Source organism: Tursiops truncatus, chromosome 6 (assembly GCF_011762595.2).
Source record: "Tursiops truncatus isolate mTurTru1 chromosome 6, mTurTru1.mat.Y, whole genome shotgun sequence".
NCBI lineage: Eukaryota > Metazoa > Chordata > Mammalia > Artiodactyla > Delphinidae > Tursiops > Tursiops truncatus.
This window is the reverse complement of record NC_047039.1, coordinates 25926799-25945993: the sequence shown is the minus strand read 5'-3', so window position 1 is coordinate 25945993 and position 19195 is coordinate 25926799. Positions and strand designations below refer to the sequence as shown.

Here is a 19195-nt window from a genome sequence, read left to right as displayed (position 1 = left end):
CAAAGATTGGATACCTTGTGGCAGACCTAGGATTTGATCCCAGCAGTCTGGCTCCAGGCTTTTAACCACGATGACACACTAATTTTTTAGTCAGTGATCAATCTTATAAAAAGGTGGACAGTGCTTCCTCCTGGACATTCTTTGCTTACTTGGCTTCCACCTATCATGCCTTTCAGTTTGCTCTTTTTTTTTTTTTTAATAGTTAAGATGTACCATTGTACTTTATTTATTTATTTTTTAAATTTACTTATTTAATTTATTGATTTTTGGCTGCATTGGGTCTTTGTTGTTGCACGTGGGCTTTCTCTAGTTGCAGTGAGTGGGGGCTACTCTTCGTTGCAGTGCGCGGACTTCTCATTGTGGTGGCTTCTCGTTGCAGAGCACGGGCTCTGGGCGCGTGGGCTTCAGGAGTTGTAGCACGCAGGCTCAGTAGTTGTGGCGCACGGGCTTAGCTGCTTCGTGGCAATATGGGATCTTCCCGGACCAGGGATCGAACCTGTGTCCCCTGTACTGGCAGGCGGATTCTTAACCACTGTGCCACCAGGGTTGCTCTTTAATGGCTAGTGTTCCCCAATATTGTTTTGGCCTCTTCACTTTGCCCCTGGTAATCTCATCCATTTCTAAACATTAGCCATAATGTCTCATGTGAAGGCCTCTGAAATCCATGTCTCAAAAGTGGATCTTAGGTATCACCTCACACCAGTCAGAATGGCCATCATCAAAAAATCTACAAACAATAAATGCTGGAGAGGGTTTGGAGAAAAGGCAACCCTCTTGCACTGTTGGTGGGAATGTAAATTGATACAGCCACTATGCAGAACAGTATGGAGGTTCCTTTAAAAACTAAAAATAGAACTACCATATAACCCAGCAATCCCACTATTGGGCATGTACCCTGAGAAAACCATAATTCAAAAAGAGTCATGTACCACAATGTTCATTGCAGCTCTATTTACAATAGCCAGGACATGGAAGCAACCTAAATGTCCATCAACAGATGAATGGATAAAGAAGATGTGGCACATATATACAATGGAATATTACTCAGCTATAAAAAGAAATGAAATTGAGTTATTTGTAGTGAGGTGGATGGACCTAGAGTCTGTCATACAGAGTGAACTAAGTCAGAAAGAAAAACAAATACCGTATGCTAACACATATATATGGAATCTAAAAAAAAAAAAAAGGTTATGAAGAACCTAGGGGCAGGACGGGAATAAAGACGCAGACCTACTAGAGAATGGACTTGAGGACGTGGGGAGGGGGAAGGGTAAGCTGTGACAAAGTGAGAGAGTGGCATGGACATGTATACACTACCAAAGGTAAAACCGATAGCTAGTGGGAAGCAGCCGCATAGCACAGGGAGATCAGCTCGGTGCTTTGTGGCCACCTAGAGGGGTGGGATAGGGAGGGCAGGAGGGAGGGAGATGCAGAGGGAAGAGATATGGTGATATATGTATATGTATAGCTGATTCACTTTGATATAAAGCAGAAGCTAACACACTATTATTGTAAAGCAATTATACTCCAATAAAGATGTTAAAAAAAAAAAAGCGGACCTTGCTGCAGAGTAACAAACTCTCAAAAGCAAGTCCAGGGCTTCCCTGGTGGCGCAGTGGTTAAGAATCCACCTGCCAATGCAGGGGACAGAGGTTCGAGCCCTGGTCCGGGAAGATCCCACAGGCCGCAGAGCAGCTAAGTCCGTGCACCACAGCTACTGAGCCTGCACTCTGGAGCCTGCAAGTCACAATTACTGAAGCCCAAATGCCTAGAACCCGTGCTCCACAACAAGAGAAGCCACAACAATGAGAAGCCCACGCACCACAACTAGAGAAAAGCCCGTGCACAGCAACTAAGACCCAATGCAGCCAAAAATATATAATTATTTAAAAAAGTGCTTAACCCATCATTCAAGACTTCCATGATCTACATTTAAGTAATGCTTTCTGAGCTTTTTAGTTCATGTTTACATCTTTTTATACTCCAGCTGAAGATTACTTGTTATTTCTCAAATATACTCTGTATTTTCTGGCTTCTGTGTCTTTATTAATGCTGTCTTTTACATCTATCAAAGTCTTATCCAACCTCAAATGTCTGTGTCAAAGGTCACCCACCTCAGTTCATCTTCCTGATTCTCCCATAAACGGATGTGGCTTCTCACACCCTACCCTCCAAATCTTCCCAGTATTTTGATGTGCTTCTCTTTTGTACTTATCAAAATCTAACTTATTATAGCTATTTATATATGGGGTTTTTTCTTCACATTCTCTAGAGGATTGTAGATATCTTGAGTGTAAGCACTTGATTGCAAAGTCATCTTTGCATCCCCTTTTTCTCCTCCCCCCCCCACCAAAGCCTACCACACTTCATTGGCTCAAAGCATTCTTCTGGATTAAATCAGCAAAGGGTGCTTATTGAAGGGAAAGAAAAAGCCTTTATCCTCGTTCTAACAAGGCAATGTGTTTTTATCCTACGTATCTTTCTTTCATCCTAGAAGCTCCCTCTCTGGCTCCAGTTCTCCCACAGACCCGATGCAGATGTACTGTGTGTTCCACATTACTATAAAGTAGGGGCAGGTGGCATTTTTTCCCAGTGCACATTTTTTCTCAATACAGTTTCTATCACAGGCTCTGGGAAGCTCTAAAACAGATCCGCCACCACGGGAATAAAGACGACCAGTGCTGTAACAAGGTACATATTCCCAGCAGTGACATCTCTCCCTTGGTAAAATAACAGCATGAAAATAAAGATAACTGCTTTAAAACGAGCCCTTCCATAGTCAAAGGAAAGAGCTTACAGAGGGCCCTTTAAAACGAGACCTTCTAAAGAAAGGGGAAGAGCTTACTGAGGGACCTTTAAAACGAGCCCTTCCGTAGACAGGGGAAGAGGTTACAAAGGCTGCAAGGGGCAGAAACACAAGGACAAATTAGGCCAAGGGGCAAAAGCATGTGCCATGCCAGCTCTACATGGAAGGTGCAATCAGTCATATGAATTCCTAATATTAAAACTTGCAGTTTGAGTGCTGGAGATTTCCTTTTTTTAAAAAAAAAATTTTTAGTTTTTAACACTTTTATTGGAGTATAATTGCTTTACAATGTTGTGTTAGTTGCTGCTGTATAACAAAGTGAATCAGCTATACGTATACATATATACCCATATCCCCTCCCTCTTGCGTCTCCTTCCCACCCTCCCTATCCCACCCCTCTAGGTGGTCACAAAGCACCGAGCTGATCTCCCTGTGCTATGTGGCTGCTTCCCACTAGCTATCTTGGCATGGACATATATATACACTACCAAATGTAAAAAAGAGATTTCCTTTTTATTAAGGAAAATTTTCAATAGAAGCAAAAGTAGACAAAACACTACAATGAACTTTCATCTACTTCTCACTCAGTTTTTAAAATTATCAACTTAAGCCAATTTTATTCATTTAAACTCCCATTGCTATTATTATTTTTAATAACAGCTTTATTGTGGATATAATTCACATACTGTACAATTTACCATTTAAAGTATACAGTTCAAAGGTTTTTAATATATTCAAGCTTAGCAGCCATCACCACAATCAGTTTCAGCACATTTTTATCACTCCAAAAAGAAACCCTGTCCTGATTAATGTCATTTACTCCCAGCCTTAGGTAACCACAAATCCACTGTTTCTATCAATTTGCCTATTCTGCACATTTCATATAAATGGAATCATATAATATGTGGTCTTTTGTGACTGGTTTCTTCCACTTATAATGTTTTCAAGGTTCATTCATGTCATAGCATGTGTCAGTACTTCACTCCTTTTTATTGCCAAGTAATATTCCATTGTATAGATGGACCACACTTATTCATCCATTCAACAACTGATCAACATATAAGTTGTTTCTACTTTCTGGCTGTTATAAATATGTGCATTCAAGTTTTTGTGTGAACATATGTCTTCACTTTTCCTGGGTATATACTTAGGAGTAAAACTGATGGGTCAAATGGCAACTTTATGTTTAACTTTCTGAGGAACTATAGATTGTTTTCCAAAGTGGCTGTGCCATTTTTATTTTTCATCAGCAATATATGTAGATTCCAAAATCTCCACATCCTCACCAACACTTGCAATTGTCCATATTTTTAATTTCAGCTATCCTAGAGAATGTGAAGTGGTACTTCATTGTGGCTCTGATTTGCATTTTCCTGATGACTAGTGATGTTTGTGGACCATTTGTTATCTTTGAAGAAACATTTATTCAGATCCTTCACTCATTTTAATATTATTATTATTATTATTGAGTTGTACGAGTTCTTTATTTATTCTAGACACAAGTTCTTAATCAGATATATGATTTGCAAAATTTTTCTCCCATGTGTGGGTTTTTTTTTTTTCCACTTTCTTGATAGTATCTTTTGGCACAGAAAACAATTTAAATTTTAATGACATCCAATTTACCTATTTTTTCTTCTGATTCTTGCGCTTTTAGTGCCACATTTAAGAAACTGATGCCTAACCCAAGGTCATAATGACTAACATTATATTTTCTTCTAAAATTTAACCATATTAGCTCTAACACTTAGCTCTTTGTTCCATTTTCAGTAAATTTTTGCATGTGTTCCAGTTGTCTTAGCACCATTCGTTCAAAGCAGATCAAGATATAAAAGATTTCTATCACTCCAGAAGGTTCTTCTGTGCCCGTTCCCAGTTCATACTCCCACTTCATCCAGCAAACATCCATTCATTCACTCACTCCACCAAGCAGACATACCCATCCCAGAACCTTGCCAACCTCTCCTAAAAATTTCAGTATGTGTCAGTACTTCACTCCTGTATAACCCTCTCCTAAAAATTTCCTTAATAACTGTTAACTTGAGTAAACATAAGTAATAGGAATTCTGCTTCCTGGATCCACATGGCCTACCCTCTCCTTTAACAGAAAAGAAAATATTCCCATTAATTTGGCATTCCCATTAATTTGGCAAAGGGAAACACATCTTATCACCCTTTCCTGAGTCTGAAAACGCTATTGTTTTGTACTCAGTCCCAGTCAGTGAAAAAAAAAATTTAATGGATTATATAGACAACTACTTTTTAATTGTGTATATTATCTTGGAACTTTACTCTGTGAGGGTGGAAAGTACTGGCTGCTCCATGAGCCTTTGAGTGCTTCCTTGCTCTCTCTTTGCCATCTGTGGCTGGTTGTATGCTGGTCTTTTTGAATTCTTCTCTCTATACCTCCTTATTTGATGAAGTTTCTATGATGTCTTCCAGTTTTGTTATCATGTGGCTTATTGATTTGAATTGTACTTTTATCTCATGTGGTTTACTTAGGAGTTAACCGGGAGAAACACAAAGCAACAGTCCAATTGTCTGAAGAGTAAAGATTTGCAAAATATCTTCTTGAAATAAGAGCTATCCTCTCAAAAACAATTAGAAAGAAGGTACAATATCATTTGCATATGATTCATATGCAAAACCCAAGAGAATCAACCTGAAAAACCCAAGAGAATCAACTGAAAAATGATGACAGTGTCACACATATAACAAAAAATGGGTATCCATAAACATATAAAAAACCCCTAAAAATAAATAAGAAAAAGACAAATAACACAACAGAAAAATGAGCAAAAACATTAACAGGCATACCTCAGAAGAGAAAATCCAAATGGCTGAAAAACATTTGAAAAAATGTTCAACCTCTTTAGTAATCAGGGAAATGGAAATTAAAATCACAAGTAATACCATCATATACCTAAAAATTGGGGGGGAAAGTTAGATAATGTCAAGTATTAATGAGATCTAAAACAACCGTAGCCTTTCATTCCCACCACCTCCACTTGCTTATCTGTAACCTCCCTCCAGCTGTGAGACACCTGGCTCCCCCATTCACCACAGTTACATAACCATTCCTTTCCAGCATACATCACAGTAGTGTCAGAACTATTGACTTAAACCCCTGTGCTCATTCATTTTTACCCCTCTGCCTTGCTTTGTTCCTCTCCATTGCACTCCACACCACTTGATATGTTTATTTTCTCTCTTCCTCTTCAGTGATAATAGGGAATTTTGCTGCTGGGTTCTCAGCACCTAAAACTGCCTTGAACAAAGTAGGTGCTCAACAAATATTAGCTGGATGAATAAATGAATTAAAAATCTTTATTATGGTTTATTACCATAATTACCAGTCTCAGTCAGACCTTTCCTAGCCAGCACTAGTTATCTGGCTCTGAGATAGTTTATCTACTTCAGTCAAATTATAATCATAGAATATAATTTAGACTTTCACCAATTCAACTGACTTCTCTCCCTAATTGCTACAATTATAATCACCAACTGAGGGAATTCCCTGGTGGCCCAGTGGTTAGGGCTCTGTGCTTTCACTGCCGAGGGTGAGGGTTCAGTCCCTGGTCAGGGAACTAAGATCCCGCAAGCAGTGCAGCACAGCCAAAAATAAATAAATAAAACTAAAAACAATTTTTAAATAAAATAAAATAACCACCAACTGAAACAGTGAACTATCACAATCACTTGCAGCTTCTAGTTTTCCTCTAAGGCCTGACTCAAACCACCCTTCCCACCCCCTGCCAAACCTAAACCTCCTAGACACCATCAACCTTATTTAAATTTCCTAGACACTTTCAACTCTGAGTGTTCTAGCTATATATTGATAAATATTTTCACATTTGTTAGGAACATGAACAACATAATCACTATCATAAGTTCAAATCACAGAGTTAAAAGAAGAATTTAATAAAAATTAAGCTGTTAATTTTACATTAACCTTCCAAAAGAACTGTGAGGGCATGTAGAATGATTTTTGGAAAAAGTACAGATTTGCTCTCTTCTCCTTAGCATGGAAGTCTGAGTTTTAAGAACAAACACTAAAAGGAAACATATGGAAAAGATCAGTAACAAGATGAAATCTTGGCCCAAATATGGTCTGCCACGTTTTACATACCAGTGTCTCAAATAATAGATGAGATTTTTACAGTATTGCCAAAACATCTCTTGAAACACTGTACACTTTTTAAAAATCTGAAGTATAACAAAATAAATCTTGTGCATTCTTTATGAAAACCTAATGGAAAATACTATTTTGAGGAAACAAAAACAAATTCCAGGAATCACTTTACCTTATTAGTTTGTACAAGCTTGAAAGAATCTCCCAAAGAATGAACTCAAAGTTCACTGCCAAGAGATACAAGTTAACTCTGTTTAAAATATGAAAATATTGGTATAAAAATATAGCATTTAAGTAGTTAACTGCCACTCTTCAAGAGAGACAGCTCAGTGAAATTTGTAAATTTTCTACATCTGCAAAATAAAAGCAATAACAGCTGGTCAACAGAAGTTCCTAATTCCATCTTATTCAATACTATAAAATTATTTTTTTGTACTAGTAAAAACAGACAAATCAGAGATATACCTTCTGAGTGAATTCCATAACTAAGAGATTAATTTTATTTCAAAGGTTATTAGAACACATGCTAGTGGATGTATTTGGGAGGAAGGTGAGAAAGGGGATAGCTGATAGAAAAGAAGGTATACTTCTTTGTATGGAAAAGTGATATATTTAATCTGTGTCACTAATGACCATCTATTTCATTTTTAAAATAAACTAGATATGAAATGCTGTATGTTTCTCATCCTGGTTCCTTGTCTTAATAAAGGGAAGCACTGGTGTGAATACACGGTATCAGACAACCGAGGTCTCAAGATGACTCTGAGTTCCACCTTAAAATGCCAAGACACTGAGCTCCATGTTACAGTGGACCTTACTTTGAAGAATTCTTTGGCATGAAAATGAAAATAAAACAGTAATCAGTACATGCTGTTTCATTTAGTTCTGTTTGCCTTTCATACTAGAGGAAATTCTTGCCATACCTCAAACCAAAATTAAGGGGAAAAGAAAGAAGTAAGCCACATAAATCTGACCAAGAACACAAGCATTTTAATTTGAGTCCACAAAGTTTTGGATAATGAAAAGAAATACATAATTTTAATTCAACCCAAGTATTTTCCAAGTAGATTATATTTGCTTAAATTGCTATAGCAATTCAAGGGACAGCCCTGCCTGGACACACAGTTACTGTGGATTTTTAAGAGATTCAGTTTAAGAATTTAGGAATTTCTGATTCATTTACAGGATTTGCAAATTCATCAGTCCCTGAAAACTAAAGCAAACTCAACAGGTATGATGATAAAATAATTTTCATTTTTTAAAGAAAATATTTCTACTGTTTAAAATATATTTGATTTAACATTAAAATAGATTATAGCCATCATAAATGCACATTTTTATAAGCAATATCTGGTAAAAGCTACATTAACATTTGATTAGCAAAAATATTCAGGGAAATAATATAGGGAATTTAATTTTCTAACTTAAGATTTACCCAATAAATGATTTTTGTTTAGATTTTTTTTTACTTTGAATGAAAGATTCTCACGTTAATGGAATAATTTTCTGTTTCTCTCTCCCTCTCCCTCTCTCTCTCTCTCAACTTTAAGTGACAAAAAAACAGCGAACGCCTTTGAGCCATACATCTGAGCAATGCTAGAGATTCTGGTTTTAGAGAAATGGGTATTTGTACAAATTTCACTAGAAATTTTCTCAAAATTTCTTTATTAACCAAATCTCTGATGTTATGATGTGTTTGCCTCTTCCTCAAAGAGAAAATACAAGTACTCTATCTAGCACTGAATGTTCTAGTTTCTTGGGTTTCAGTTAATTAAGATCCAAATGTATTATGGCTAAAAATAATTTTGAGACTTTCATATTTTTAATAGCAAAAGAGTTTTACTTCCTTAGGCCTTGTGTGTGACAGTGATGTATACAACTTTAATTTTACAGGGTTAAATTTAAAACTGCTTTGGAAAAAATTCTGAATCATATCCTAATACTTGGTTTCTTATATTTTAGTTTCTGTGGCATACCAACAAAACAATTAAGTTTTTAAAATAATAAAATGCTATGAAGCTTTCCAATTACTTTAAACTTTCCAGGACAAAGTTCCATCTCATTTTGATTAGTAATTTAACTTAGAACTTTCTTGATGAAAGCACGAGTGCTTTTTTCCAGGTTAGAGAAATGTTATGACATAGAAACTTTTTTAGCTATAATATGAAAAATTCATATTAATGAGTAATTTTAAAAACCTGGTAACATATTTCAGTTTGCCTTAAACTTTCTTTTTCACATTTGTGATTTTTCTACTAAACAAGGTAAGGAATACATGTAGGAAAGTGAATATAGTGTATTGTGACAGAAATATTCAATAGAAAATAGAATAGCCATGTTCTCTGTGAAAATGTTCATTTAGAGAAATCACTGTGGTGAAATAAATGCCTAGAAATAATCAACATTAGTAGCAATAAACATCACTAACAAGATGTAATCTATAACAAAAAATCAATCATGCATTCAACAAATCTGTGAGCACTTACAAACTGTGCATTGTACTAGAGTCTGTCAAAAATTAGAGGTTGAGAAATGAGATGATTGACAGTGAGTTATAATGTTTTGCTATGAGTTATGCTATAGGAGACAAGGCATAAATTGCCGAACATAAAAGGCAGAAGTAATAAAAGTATGCCTTGCAAATGGCTGGTAAAAGATTAGCTGAATGAAAAATTTGGATAAAAAGAAATAAGAGAGGACTATAACAGGGAAAATGATCAGGGGTGAAGTTGAGGAGTAAAAAAAATAGAAAATAATGGGTATATCAATGGAGATGGAATGGATTTTAGACCAGAAAACAGCACTTATTGAAAAGGGAGTGGGACAAGGTTGAGCTAGAGGGCCGAGGTCCTCAGTGGATGAGGACAATGATGATGAACTCAGATTTAGAAGAGAAAATGTCTTCAGGGAAAGACCTTTCTTCTTAGGCGGCCAAGAAGACCAAAAGCAGATAATACTAAGAATCCCTTTATTTTCAGAGAGGCCCTCATCATGAGGTCTTGATTCCTAGGCAAAGGTAAATGCTGAACCAAAAGTATCATCCAGGTCTCCTTTTTTCCCAACAATTTCTTGTAGTTGTTGAACAGTCATGACTTTAATTCTCAAATGTAAGATTACTAACTGATGATTACTGATGTTCTAACACAAGGTTAAAATTCAGAGTTCTGATGAGCAGTACTCTTTTCAAAGTTCAACTGTGTATCAGTCAGCTTCTGAGACCCCCTACATGGCCTGACCCTGCACAGCTGCATGTCTCTGCCTCTGCTTCTACTTTCATCTCAACTCCATGGTGCAGTACTTTAAATGAAGTATGACAAGCACTTAAAAAAAAAGTTGATATGTTATAGTATAATGAGTATAAAATACTATAATTTTAATACATAAAATATTATCAACTAGAGAGTAATATGTATAGGGTGTTCTATACCCATTCCTGTGAATCTCCCGAAGTCCTGGCCAAATGATGTCTGCAAAGGTTTCCCTGTCTCCCGCAAGCAGGGTTAAGACACTGGTTCCCACAGCACTGGTATCTCTGCTGCAAACCATATTTCCCTCTGCCTGAGAATATGTCTACTAAATTGTATGCTCATGTCTTCATATTTTCTTCATTTCTGTATTTCCCACCAAGCACAGTGCCTCACCTCTAAAATTCGAGACAATCATCAAGTAGCCCAATCAAACTAACTAAATCACTAGTAATATTTGCAAGGCTCTTTTCTAACCATGTCCACACACAACATCTAGTACAGGGTCACTAATTATAGCAGGTGAAAAAGCACTACTAATCATACCCACTGGGAGCTTCCCAGTGCCCTGTCTGGGTCAGCCAGCACTGAACACTGCCCTTTGGGATGAGACCATACTCTTTCACTTCTCCTCCCAGGACTCTATCTTACTTGATGCATGAACACTGCAGTGTGAAGATTATGGCTCAACTATATTAATGAATTAAACTAGGTGTTCATTCCCAGAGTGCAAATTCCTGAGGTCACAATTTAGGCCTTTAGGTTCTGGTTGAGATTGGCTGTAACAGTCTTATTGTGCTCCTTCAACAGTTAACCACCACATCCCAAACATCTCACCCTTTGTTGCTTACATGTTTTTGCTCATCTCTTCTAGCTGCAAATCTTCCCTATTTCCCTCTGTGAGAACCCTCACATTCCTTCAAAGTCTAATGCAAATGCCATGTCCTCCATGAATCACATGGATAAAAAGGAACAATGGATGGAGTCTATTTAGATTTGCAAAAGGAAACTTTATGAATTTCAAAATCAAAATTGTTTAAAAGATGAAACCATTACCATTTTGGCATTTTATGTAGGAAGGGATAAGATTAAATAGAAGTCAATATATTAAATGATTGTCTCTTCTATTTTCTTGGTGAAAAAAGAGGCAAAGTCATCATCTGATTCTCCACTAAGACCTAAACTCCTGGGAGACAGGACAGTGTGTTTTTAATATCTGTATATCCAGAAATTAACTCCAAAATATCAGTGGAAAGAAAGAAGCTAGGAAGGTAATAGGAAAAATGTATAGAATAATCAATTAGAAACTAATTTTGTAGAATGTAAATGTTGTGTGTGTTTGTGATTTAAAGTAGTTATTCAAGTAGAGTCAGAGACAAAATAATTGGATTCTGCAAACTATTTCACAGGGAAAATTTGAAGTCACAGTTAGTCTTGGACAGAAAACACTAAGAGGAAACATGATAGTTATTTTTAGTATCTCAAGCTTTCACGTAAAATGGAGTGTTCTATGTTCTTCCAAAGAGCAGAAAAGAACATCAGCAAACAAAAGTTGCAGCGGGAAAATTTTGGTTAATATCAAGAATCTCCTAAGTAACTAAAACATAGAGTCTCTCTTCTCATAGGCAGTAAACATCACAGAAGGGGCCAAATAGTCAGTGAGAACATCCAGCATTTATATGGAAAGAGCACTTGGCTTTGGGGTGGAGAGATGTCATGCTATCATTGTAAATCTATAGTCTAGTAAACAAGACAAATCGAGATTCTCTTAAAAGATGGTTACTTAGTCTGGTTCAATGCAGTATGTGACTTTTTAAAAAATACCACCTTATACATTAATTTTGGTCTGAGCAGTACCCATTAATTCTGGACACTCTTTTATATATTTCAATACAGATATAGATATTATGCATTTTATATAACTGTCAATTTATATACAAATTATTCTAAGTTTACTCACTTTTCCCACAATATATTTCCTTTTTGCCTTGTAATAGGACAAAAAAAGGAACATGGGCTTTTCAAGTCCAGTGTGTGTCCTTTTCTTCTTTCTTGGAGTCAAAGTATATTGCCAGTATGAAAGTTATCAATGGAATGAAGATTATGACCAAGAACCAGATGATGTCTACCAACCAGAATTCCAATTTCATCAAAATGAAGATTATGGAGTTCCATTTCATCAGCATACTTTAGGTTGTGCCAGTGAATGCTTCTGTCCACCTAACTTTCCATCATCAATGTACTGTGATAATCGCAAACTCAAGACTATCCCAAATATTCCAGCATACATTCAGCAAGTTTATCTTCAGTTTAATGAAATTGAGGTTGTGACTGCAGATTCATTCATCAATGCCACTCATCTTAAAGAAATCAACCTCAGCCACAACAAAATTAAATCTCAAAATATTGATCATGGTGTGTTTGCCAAATTGTCAAATCTACTACAACTCCACCTACAGCATAACAATTTAGAAGACTTTCCATTTCCTCTTCCTAAGTCTTTGGAAAGGATTCTTCTTGGTTACAATCAGATCTCCAGACTGCAGACAAATGCTGTAAATGGGCTAGTAAACTTGACCATGCTTGATCTTTGTTACAATCAAATTGATGATTCTACATTACAAGAAAAAATCCTTGCGAAAATGGAAAAACTAATGCAGCTTAACCTATGTAATAACAGATTAGAATCAATGCCTCCTGGTTTGCCTTCTTCACTTATGTATCTGTCTTTAGAAAATAATTCAATATCTGCTATACCAGAAAATTACTTCAAAGAACTCCCAAAACTTCATGCTCTAAGAATGTCACACAATAAACTACAAGACATCCCTTATTATATTTTTAATCTTTCCAACCTTATAGAGCTCAATGTTGGACACAACAAACTGAAGCAAGCATTCTATATTCCAAGAAATTTAGAACACCTATACCTAGAAAATAATGAAATTGAAAGTATGTAAAATTTCATTTTTTTGTGTGTATTGTTTTTATTTTTTATTTATTTAATTTTAATTTATTTACTTATTTAATTTTTATTTTATATTGGAGCATAGTTGATTAACAATGTTGTGTTAGTTTCAGGTGAACAGCAAAGTGATTTAGTTATACATATACATGTATCTATTCTTTTTCAAATTATTTTACCATTTAGGTTATTATAGAATATCGAGCAGTGATCCCTGTGCTATAGAGTATGTCCTTGTTGTACATGTCAATCCCAAACTCCAAATCTATTCCTCTCCCCCACTCTTCCCCCCTGGTAACTATAAGTTCGTTCTCTCAGTCTGTGAGTTTGTTTCTGTTTTGTAAATAAGTTCATTTGTATCATTTTTTCTTAGATTCTGCATATAAGTGATATCATATGATATTTTTCTTTCTCTGACTTACTTTACTTAGTGTGATAATCTCCAGGTCCATCCATGTTGCTGCAAATGGCATTATTTCATTCTTTTTTAATGGCTGAGTAATATTCCATTGTATATATGTACCCTATCTTGTTTATCCATTCATCTGTCGATGGATATTTAGGTTGCTTCCATGTCTTGGCTATTGGAAACAGTGCTGCAATGACATTTGGGGTGCCTCTATCCTTTCGAACCATGGATTTCTCCAGATATATGCCCAGGAGTGGGATTGCTGGATCATATGGTAGCTGTATTTTTAGTTTCTTAAGGAACCTCCATACTGTTCTCCATAGTGGCTGTACCAATTTATATTCCCACCAACAATGTAGGAGGGTTCCCTTTTCTCCACACCCTCTCCATCATTTATTGTTTATAGATTGTTTGATGATGGCCATTCTGACTGGTGTGAGGTGATATCTCATTGTAGTTGTGATTTGCATTTCTCTAATAATTAGCGATGTTGAGCATCTTTTCATGTGCCTCTTGGCCATCTGTATATCGTCTTTAGAGAAATGTCTATTTAGGTCTCCTGACCATTTTTTGACTGAGTTGTTTGGTCTTTTGTTATGGAGTTGTATGAGCTCTTTATAAATGGAGTCTAATTCCTTGTCGGTTGCATCGTTTGCAAATATTTTTTTCCATTTTGTAGGTTGTCTTTTCATTTTTTTTATGGTTTCTTTGCTGTGCAAAAGCTTTTGAGTTTAATGAGGTCCCATTTGTTTATTTATTTTTTTATTTCCATTACTCTAGGAGATGGCTTAGAAAAGATATTGCTGTGATTTATGTCAAAGAGTGTTCTGCCTAAGTTTTCCTCTAAGGGTTTTACAGTATCTGGTTTTACATTTAGGTCTTTAATCCATTTTGAGTTTAATTTGTGTATGGTGTTAAAGAATGTTCTAATTTCATTGTTTTACATGTAGCTGTCCAGTTTTCCCAGCACCATTTACTGAACACACTGTCTTTCCTTCATTGTATAGTCTTGCCTCCTCTGTCGTAGATTAATTGACCATAGGTGTGCGGGTTTATTTCTGGGCTTTCTAGCCTGTTCCATTGATCTATATGTCTGTTTCTGTGCCAGTACCACACCATTTTGATGACTGTAGCTTTGTAGTATAGTCTGAAGTCAGGGCGCCTGATTCCTCCAGCTTCATTTTTCTTTCTCAAGATTTCTTTGGCTATTCAGGGTCTTTTGTGTCTCCACATGAATTTTAAGATTTTTTTGGTTCTAGTTCTGTGAAAAATGCCATTTCATAGGGATTGCACTGAATCTGTAGATTGCCTTGGGTAGTATAGTCATTTTGACAATATCGCTTCTTCCAATCCAAGAACATGGTACATCTTTCCATCTGTTTGTATCATCTTCGATTTCTTTCATCAGCATCTTATAGTTTTTGGAGTACAGACAGGTCTTTTGTTTCCTTAGGTAGGTTTATTCCTAGTTATTTTATTCTTTTTGACGTGATGGTAAGTTGGATTGTTTCTTTAATTTCTCTTTCTGATCTTTCGTTGTTAGTGTATAGAAGTGCAACAGATTTCTGTGTATTAATTTTGTATCCTGCAACTTTACTGAATTCATTAGGAGCATCATTGTCTTTTAAAGACAGAAAGAAGAGTATTTTGACCTTTTAAAGAACAAATCTTTAAAACCATATGCTTTACAAATTGCTGAAAATGGTTGCTTTGAAGCTGGCTAGGGAAATGGCAGAAATTGGCCCCAGAGAAAGGTGTACTCCAAGGTTTATAGTCTTTTCTATTAAATGTTATCACCTTGAACATTGAGAATTAGTACTGTAGAGTATACAAAGAAATATGAGATCCTGAGTAGTAGAACTATAGGTGATTTTCACTTTTTTCTTTTTGAGATTGTTTCTACTAAGAATTTATTACTTAAATAATTTATTTAATACTTAAATAATTACTTAATAGCCAATGAAGCCATCGTTTATTTTGATAATATAAAATTCACTTATAGTTTCATTTTCATTTTACTATTTGATTACTGTAAAAAATAATTCCACTTACAAGTATTTTAATTAATAAAACTATACCCCATAAACATTTTAATAAAATTCAATATAGGATTATGGATGTAATTCAGCAGGATTAATTTTTAATTTGTATTTTTCAGATATCAATGTCACATTGATGTGTCCATCTGTTGACCCACTACATTACCATCATTTAACATACATTCGTGTAGATCAAAATAAGCTAAAAGAGCCAATAAGCTCATACATTTTCCTCTGCTTCCCTCATATACACACTATTTATTATGGTGAACAAAGAAGCACTAATGGTCAAACAATACAACTGAAGACCCAGGTTTTCAGGAGATTTCAAGATGATGGTGACAGTGAAGATCACGATGATCACCATGAAGCCCAAGAAGAAGGAACAGAAGAAAATGTTGACCCTCACTATTATGGAAGTCAAGAATGGCAAGAAACTATATAGGTATACATTTATAACTTCACGAAATCTTATTATTCAGTATAAATTTAACTAAATATGCATAGCTCGTAGTAATATACCTGGAATTCTGTACTAGTATGAGATCAAATTGAATTTAGGTTGTTGACAACATTTGCATCATTACACAGGATTAGAACTTACTCAAAATGATATAAATCTTTAGAAATGTAAATTAGAATGATAAGTAGGAATCAAAAACTACACTTTGAATATTAAATTATCATCATGTTGAGAAAAAAAGCAAGTATGACCACTTCTATTAACAGTAATTTTTCTAATAATGATGTAAGAAGTAGTGTTAGAAGCTAAGAACTGTAAGCCATGTGCTTTAAATCACTATGAGCATAGTGTTTAAATGCCAGAAGGTTACATTAATGTAACAGCAGCTACTCATTTAAGGACTAGACTGTTTTTTTGACCTAATGTCCAGAAAAGCTTTCACACTTGTATTTGAATATCATCACCATGACAGCCACCCACTGGTCCTACCACTTAGAGCACAGAATGATATTCTTGATTTTCAAAAGAGGCTATCGTACTAAGGATCCAAGGCACACAGACTTATGAAATCAACTAGTCTTGTTTTTCTCTCAGAGCACGAAAGCAACAAATATTTAAATCCTGTATTTGGATACCTAAAAAACACCACATCATCTTATCACAATTCATATTTTAGCAAATTTCAGCAATTGTACAAAACAATCTTGACTGCGTTCCAGTGTTTCTATAGTAAATTCACTAGAGAAAGGTTTTATTTACATAAAGATTTGCTAATAAATAACTGCTCTGTTCACAAGGTTAAGTTAATGTTAGCACAAGAAAGTATATCAACATAATTAAACACTTTTATTTTCCTAACACAATATATTAGAAACATATATGTATATCAGCCAATGTTTATTTACATAGTGTTAAAGTTGAATAGAGTTCCTTTGAAATTTGAATGACAGGCTTTGATATCTTCTTTAAATCCTTAAAAATCATATATCATTTTGAAGCATTTTAAGTATGCCTTATAATGAAGTATAGCTTCTATGATGAACTTTCTTGATTTACCAGGCTAATATTTCACAGAATTCCTCAGATAAGGAATAAACACAAATCTGGAACTGCCTACACAGGAAACCCCTCAAACAAACAGTAACAATTTAAATAGTATGCAAAAAGACAAATTAAAACTGTATTTTAAAAGCAGTTGTCTAGTGGTGAGTCTATTTTTCTGGAGATGACAGTTTAAAATGAAGCCTCTAATGCTCTTTATATCTTTGAGTAGGTTATTAGCATGTAGCAGAAACAGAACACCCACATGTCCCCAGGGACAAGCTCAACAATCCAGAATGAACATGAACAACACTCCATTCATTCATTCATTTAATTAACATTCAGCAAGTCATTTGGTATGCAGGGCTTAGTAATGAGAGGTCAAACATAATACATATGTACACCTGTGACGCTATGAGACACAGGTGTGAGGGTAAAGGTAAGAGCAAAACGATAGTGATGTGGGTAGAGCACATTTTCCAAAGAGGTAAAAAACTTTAAGGACCATCTCCCCCTTTAATGAAATTTTTTAAAATAGGGTTATAAATTTAAACATTTATTATGAGCTAATATGTGGAAAATACTGTGGGTGTTTTAGGAGATCAGAAAGAGAAGACTATTTCTTACCCAGAACAATTTAAAATTTAATGAGGAGCCATCAGGAAAATGCAAATCAAAACCACAGCGAGATATTCCTTTACATTCACTGGATGGCTATAATCAAAAAGGCAGACAAATAATAAGTATTAATGAGGAGGTACAGAAAGTGGAATCCGCTGGTGATGCAGTCAAATGGTGCAGCTGCTTTGGAAAGCAGTCTGGCAGTTCTTCAAAAAGTTAGTTACCTATGATCCAACAATTCTACTCCTAGATATATACCTAAGAGAACTGAACACATATGTTCACACAAAAACATGTACACAAATGTTCATAGCAGCATTATTCATTAATAGCCAAAAACTGGAAACCACTCAAATGTCCTTCAGCTGATGAAAGGATAAACAAAATGTGGTATATCCACACAATGGAAAATTATTCAGCCAAAAGAAGGAATGAAGTACTGATACATGTTACTACATGGATGAACCATGAAGACATTATGCTAGTGAAGTCAGTCACAGAAGACCACCTACTGTATGATTCCATTTATATAAAATGTCTAGAAGAGGCAAGTCTATAGAGACAGAAAGATTATTGGCTGCCTGGGGTTGGGGGGCAGGAGAATAAAGGGAAACTGGGGGATGACTGACAATGGATAGAGTCTTTCTTTTGGGGGTGATGAAAATATTCTGAAATTGATTACAGTGATGATTGTACAAGTTTGAAAATACTAAAAACTATTGAATTGTACACTTTAAAAAAGTGAATTGCATGAGATGTGAATTATTTCAATAAAGCTGTTATTTAAAAATTTAACAGAGACAATAAAATCTAATAACTCACTCTAACAAAAGGAAGAAAGAAATACAATGTGGCAGTAACTGAAACATGATGTGAACACAGATATGCCGACTTTATTTCTGGCCAGGATGTGAAGCAGTTGAAGGCTTCAAAGAGATGGTACTTTGATGTGTGAGTAGGGACTGATTGGCAAGAGTGGAGAAAACAGGTCCTACGGTGATATTAATATAAAGATGTGGTAATTACTTATTTCACCTCTTGCACAGTTAAAACCCTCCAAATTTTCAGAATTCTGGAGCACCTATTTTTATCTCCTCCTAAATTGACAAATGAAAATACATTTTAATCTTCAATGAATAGGCTTAGTGAAGAAAAAACCTGCACAGTTTAGCAGTTCGTAACAAGGAACTTGAAATCAGATATACCTTGGTAGAAGCCTGACTTCACACTCGTAACTAAGCAAGATGACTCTGAGTAAGTTACTTCTTGAAGCCTCCCTTTCTGCATTTCTGTAAGGAAGGTGGTTCTCACAGGGCTGTTATAAGGACAAGTAGAGATAGTATACATACCAAAGCATTTAACAAACTGCATGCCAGTTACAGGTACCCTACAAGCAGTAATTACTGCAGTATGTCCAGCCCAGCAGCCCACTGGATATATGTGCCCCCAGCCATCAGCTGTGCTTCGCATGCCT

At 35.5% G+C, this 19195-nt stretch overlaps 2 protein-coding genes across 5 annotated transcripts in view; one reads left to right on the top strand and one right to left on the bottom strand.

Annotated features, from left to right (window-relative positions):
* Nucleotides 1–19195, bottom strand: part of CENPP (centromere protein P) — a 234678-nt gene that overhangs the window by 131379 nt on the left and 84104 nt on the right. The window lies entirely within an intron of this gene.
* OMD (osteomodulin) lies at nucleotides 7928–18467 on the top strand. Its single transcript, XM_033857778.2, has 3 exons — nucleotides 7928–8169; nucleotides 12181–13135; nucleotides 15716–18467. The coding sequence occupies exons 2-3, from the start codon at nucleotides 12196–12198 to the stop codon at nucleotides 16039–16041; spliced, it is 1266 nt and encodes a 421-aa protein (XP_033713669.1). The 5' UTR covers nucleotides 7928–8169; nucleotides 12181–12195; the 3' UTR covers nucleotides 16042–18467.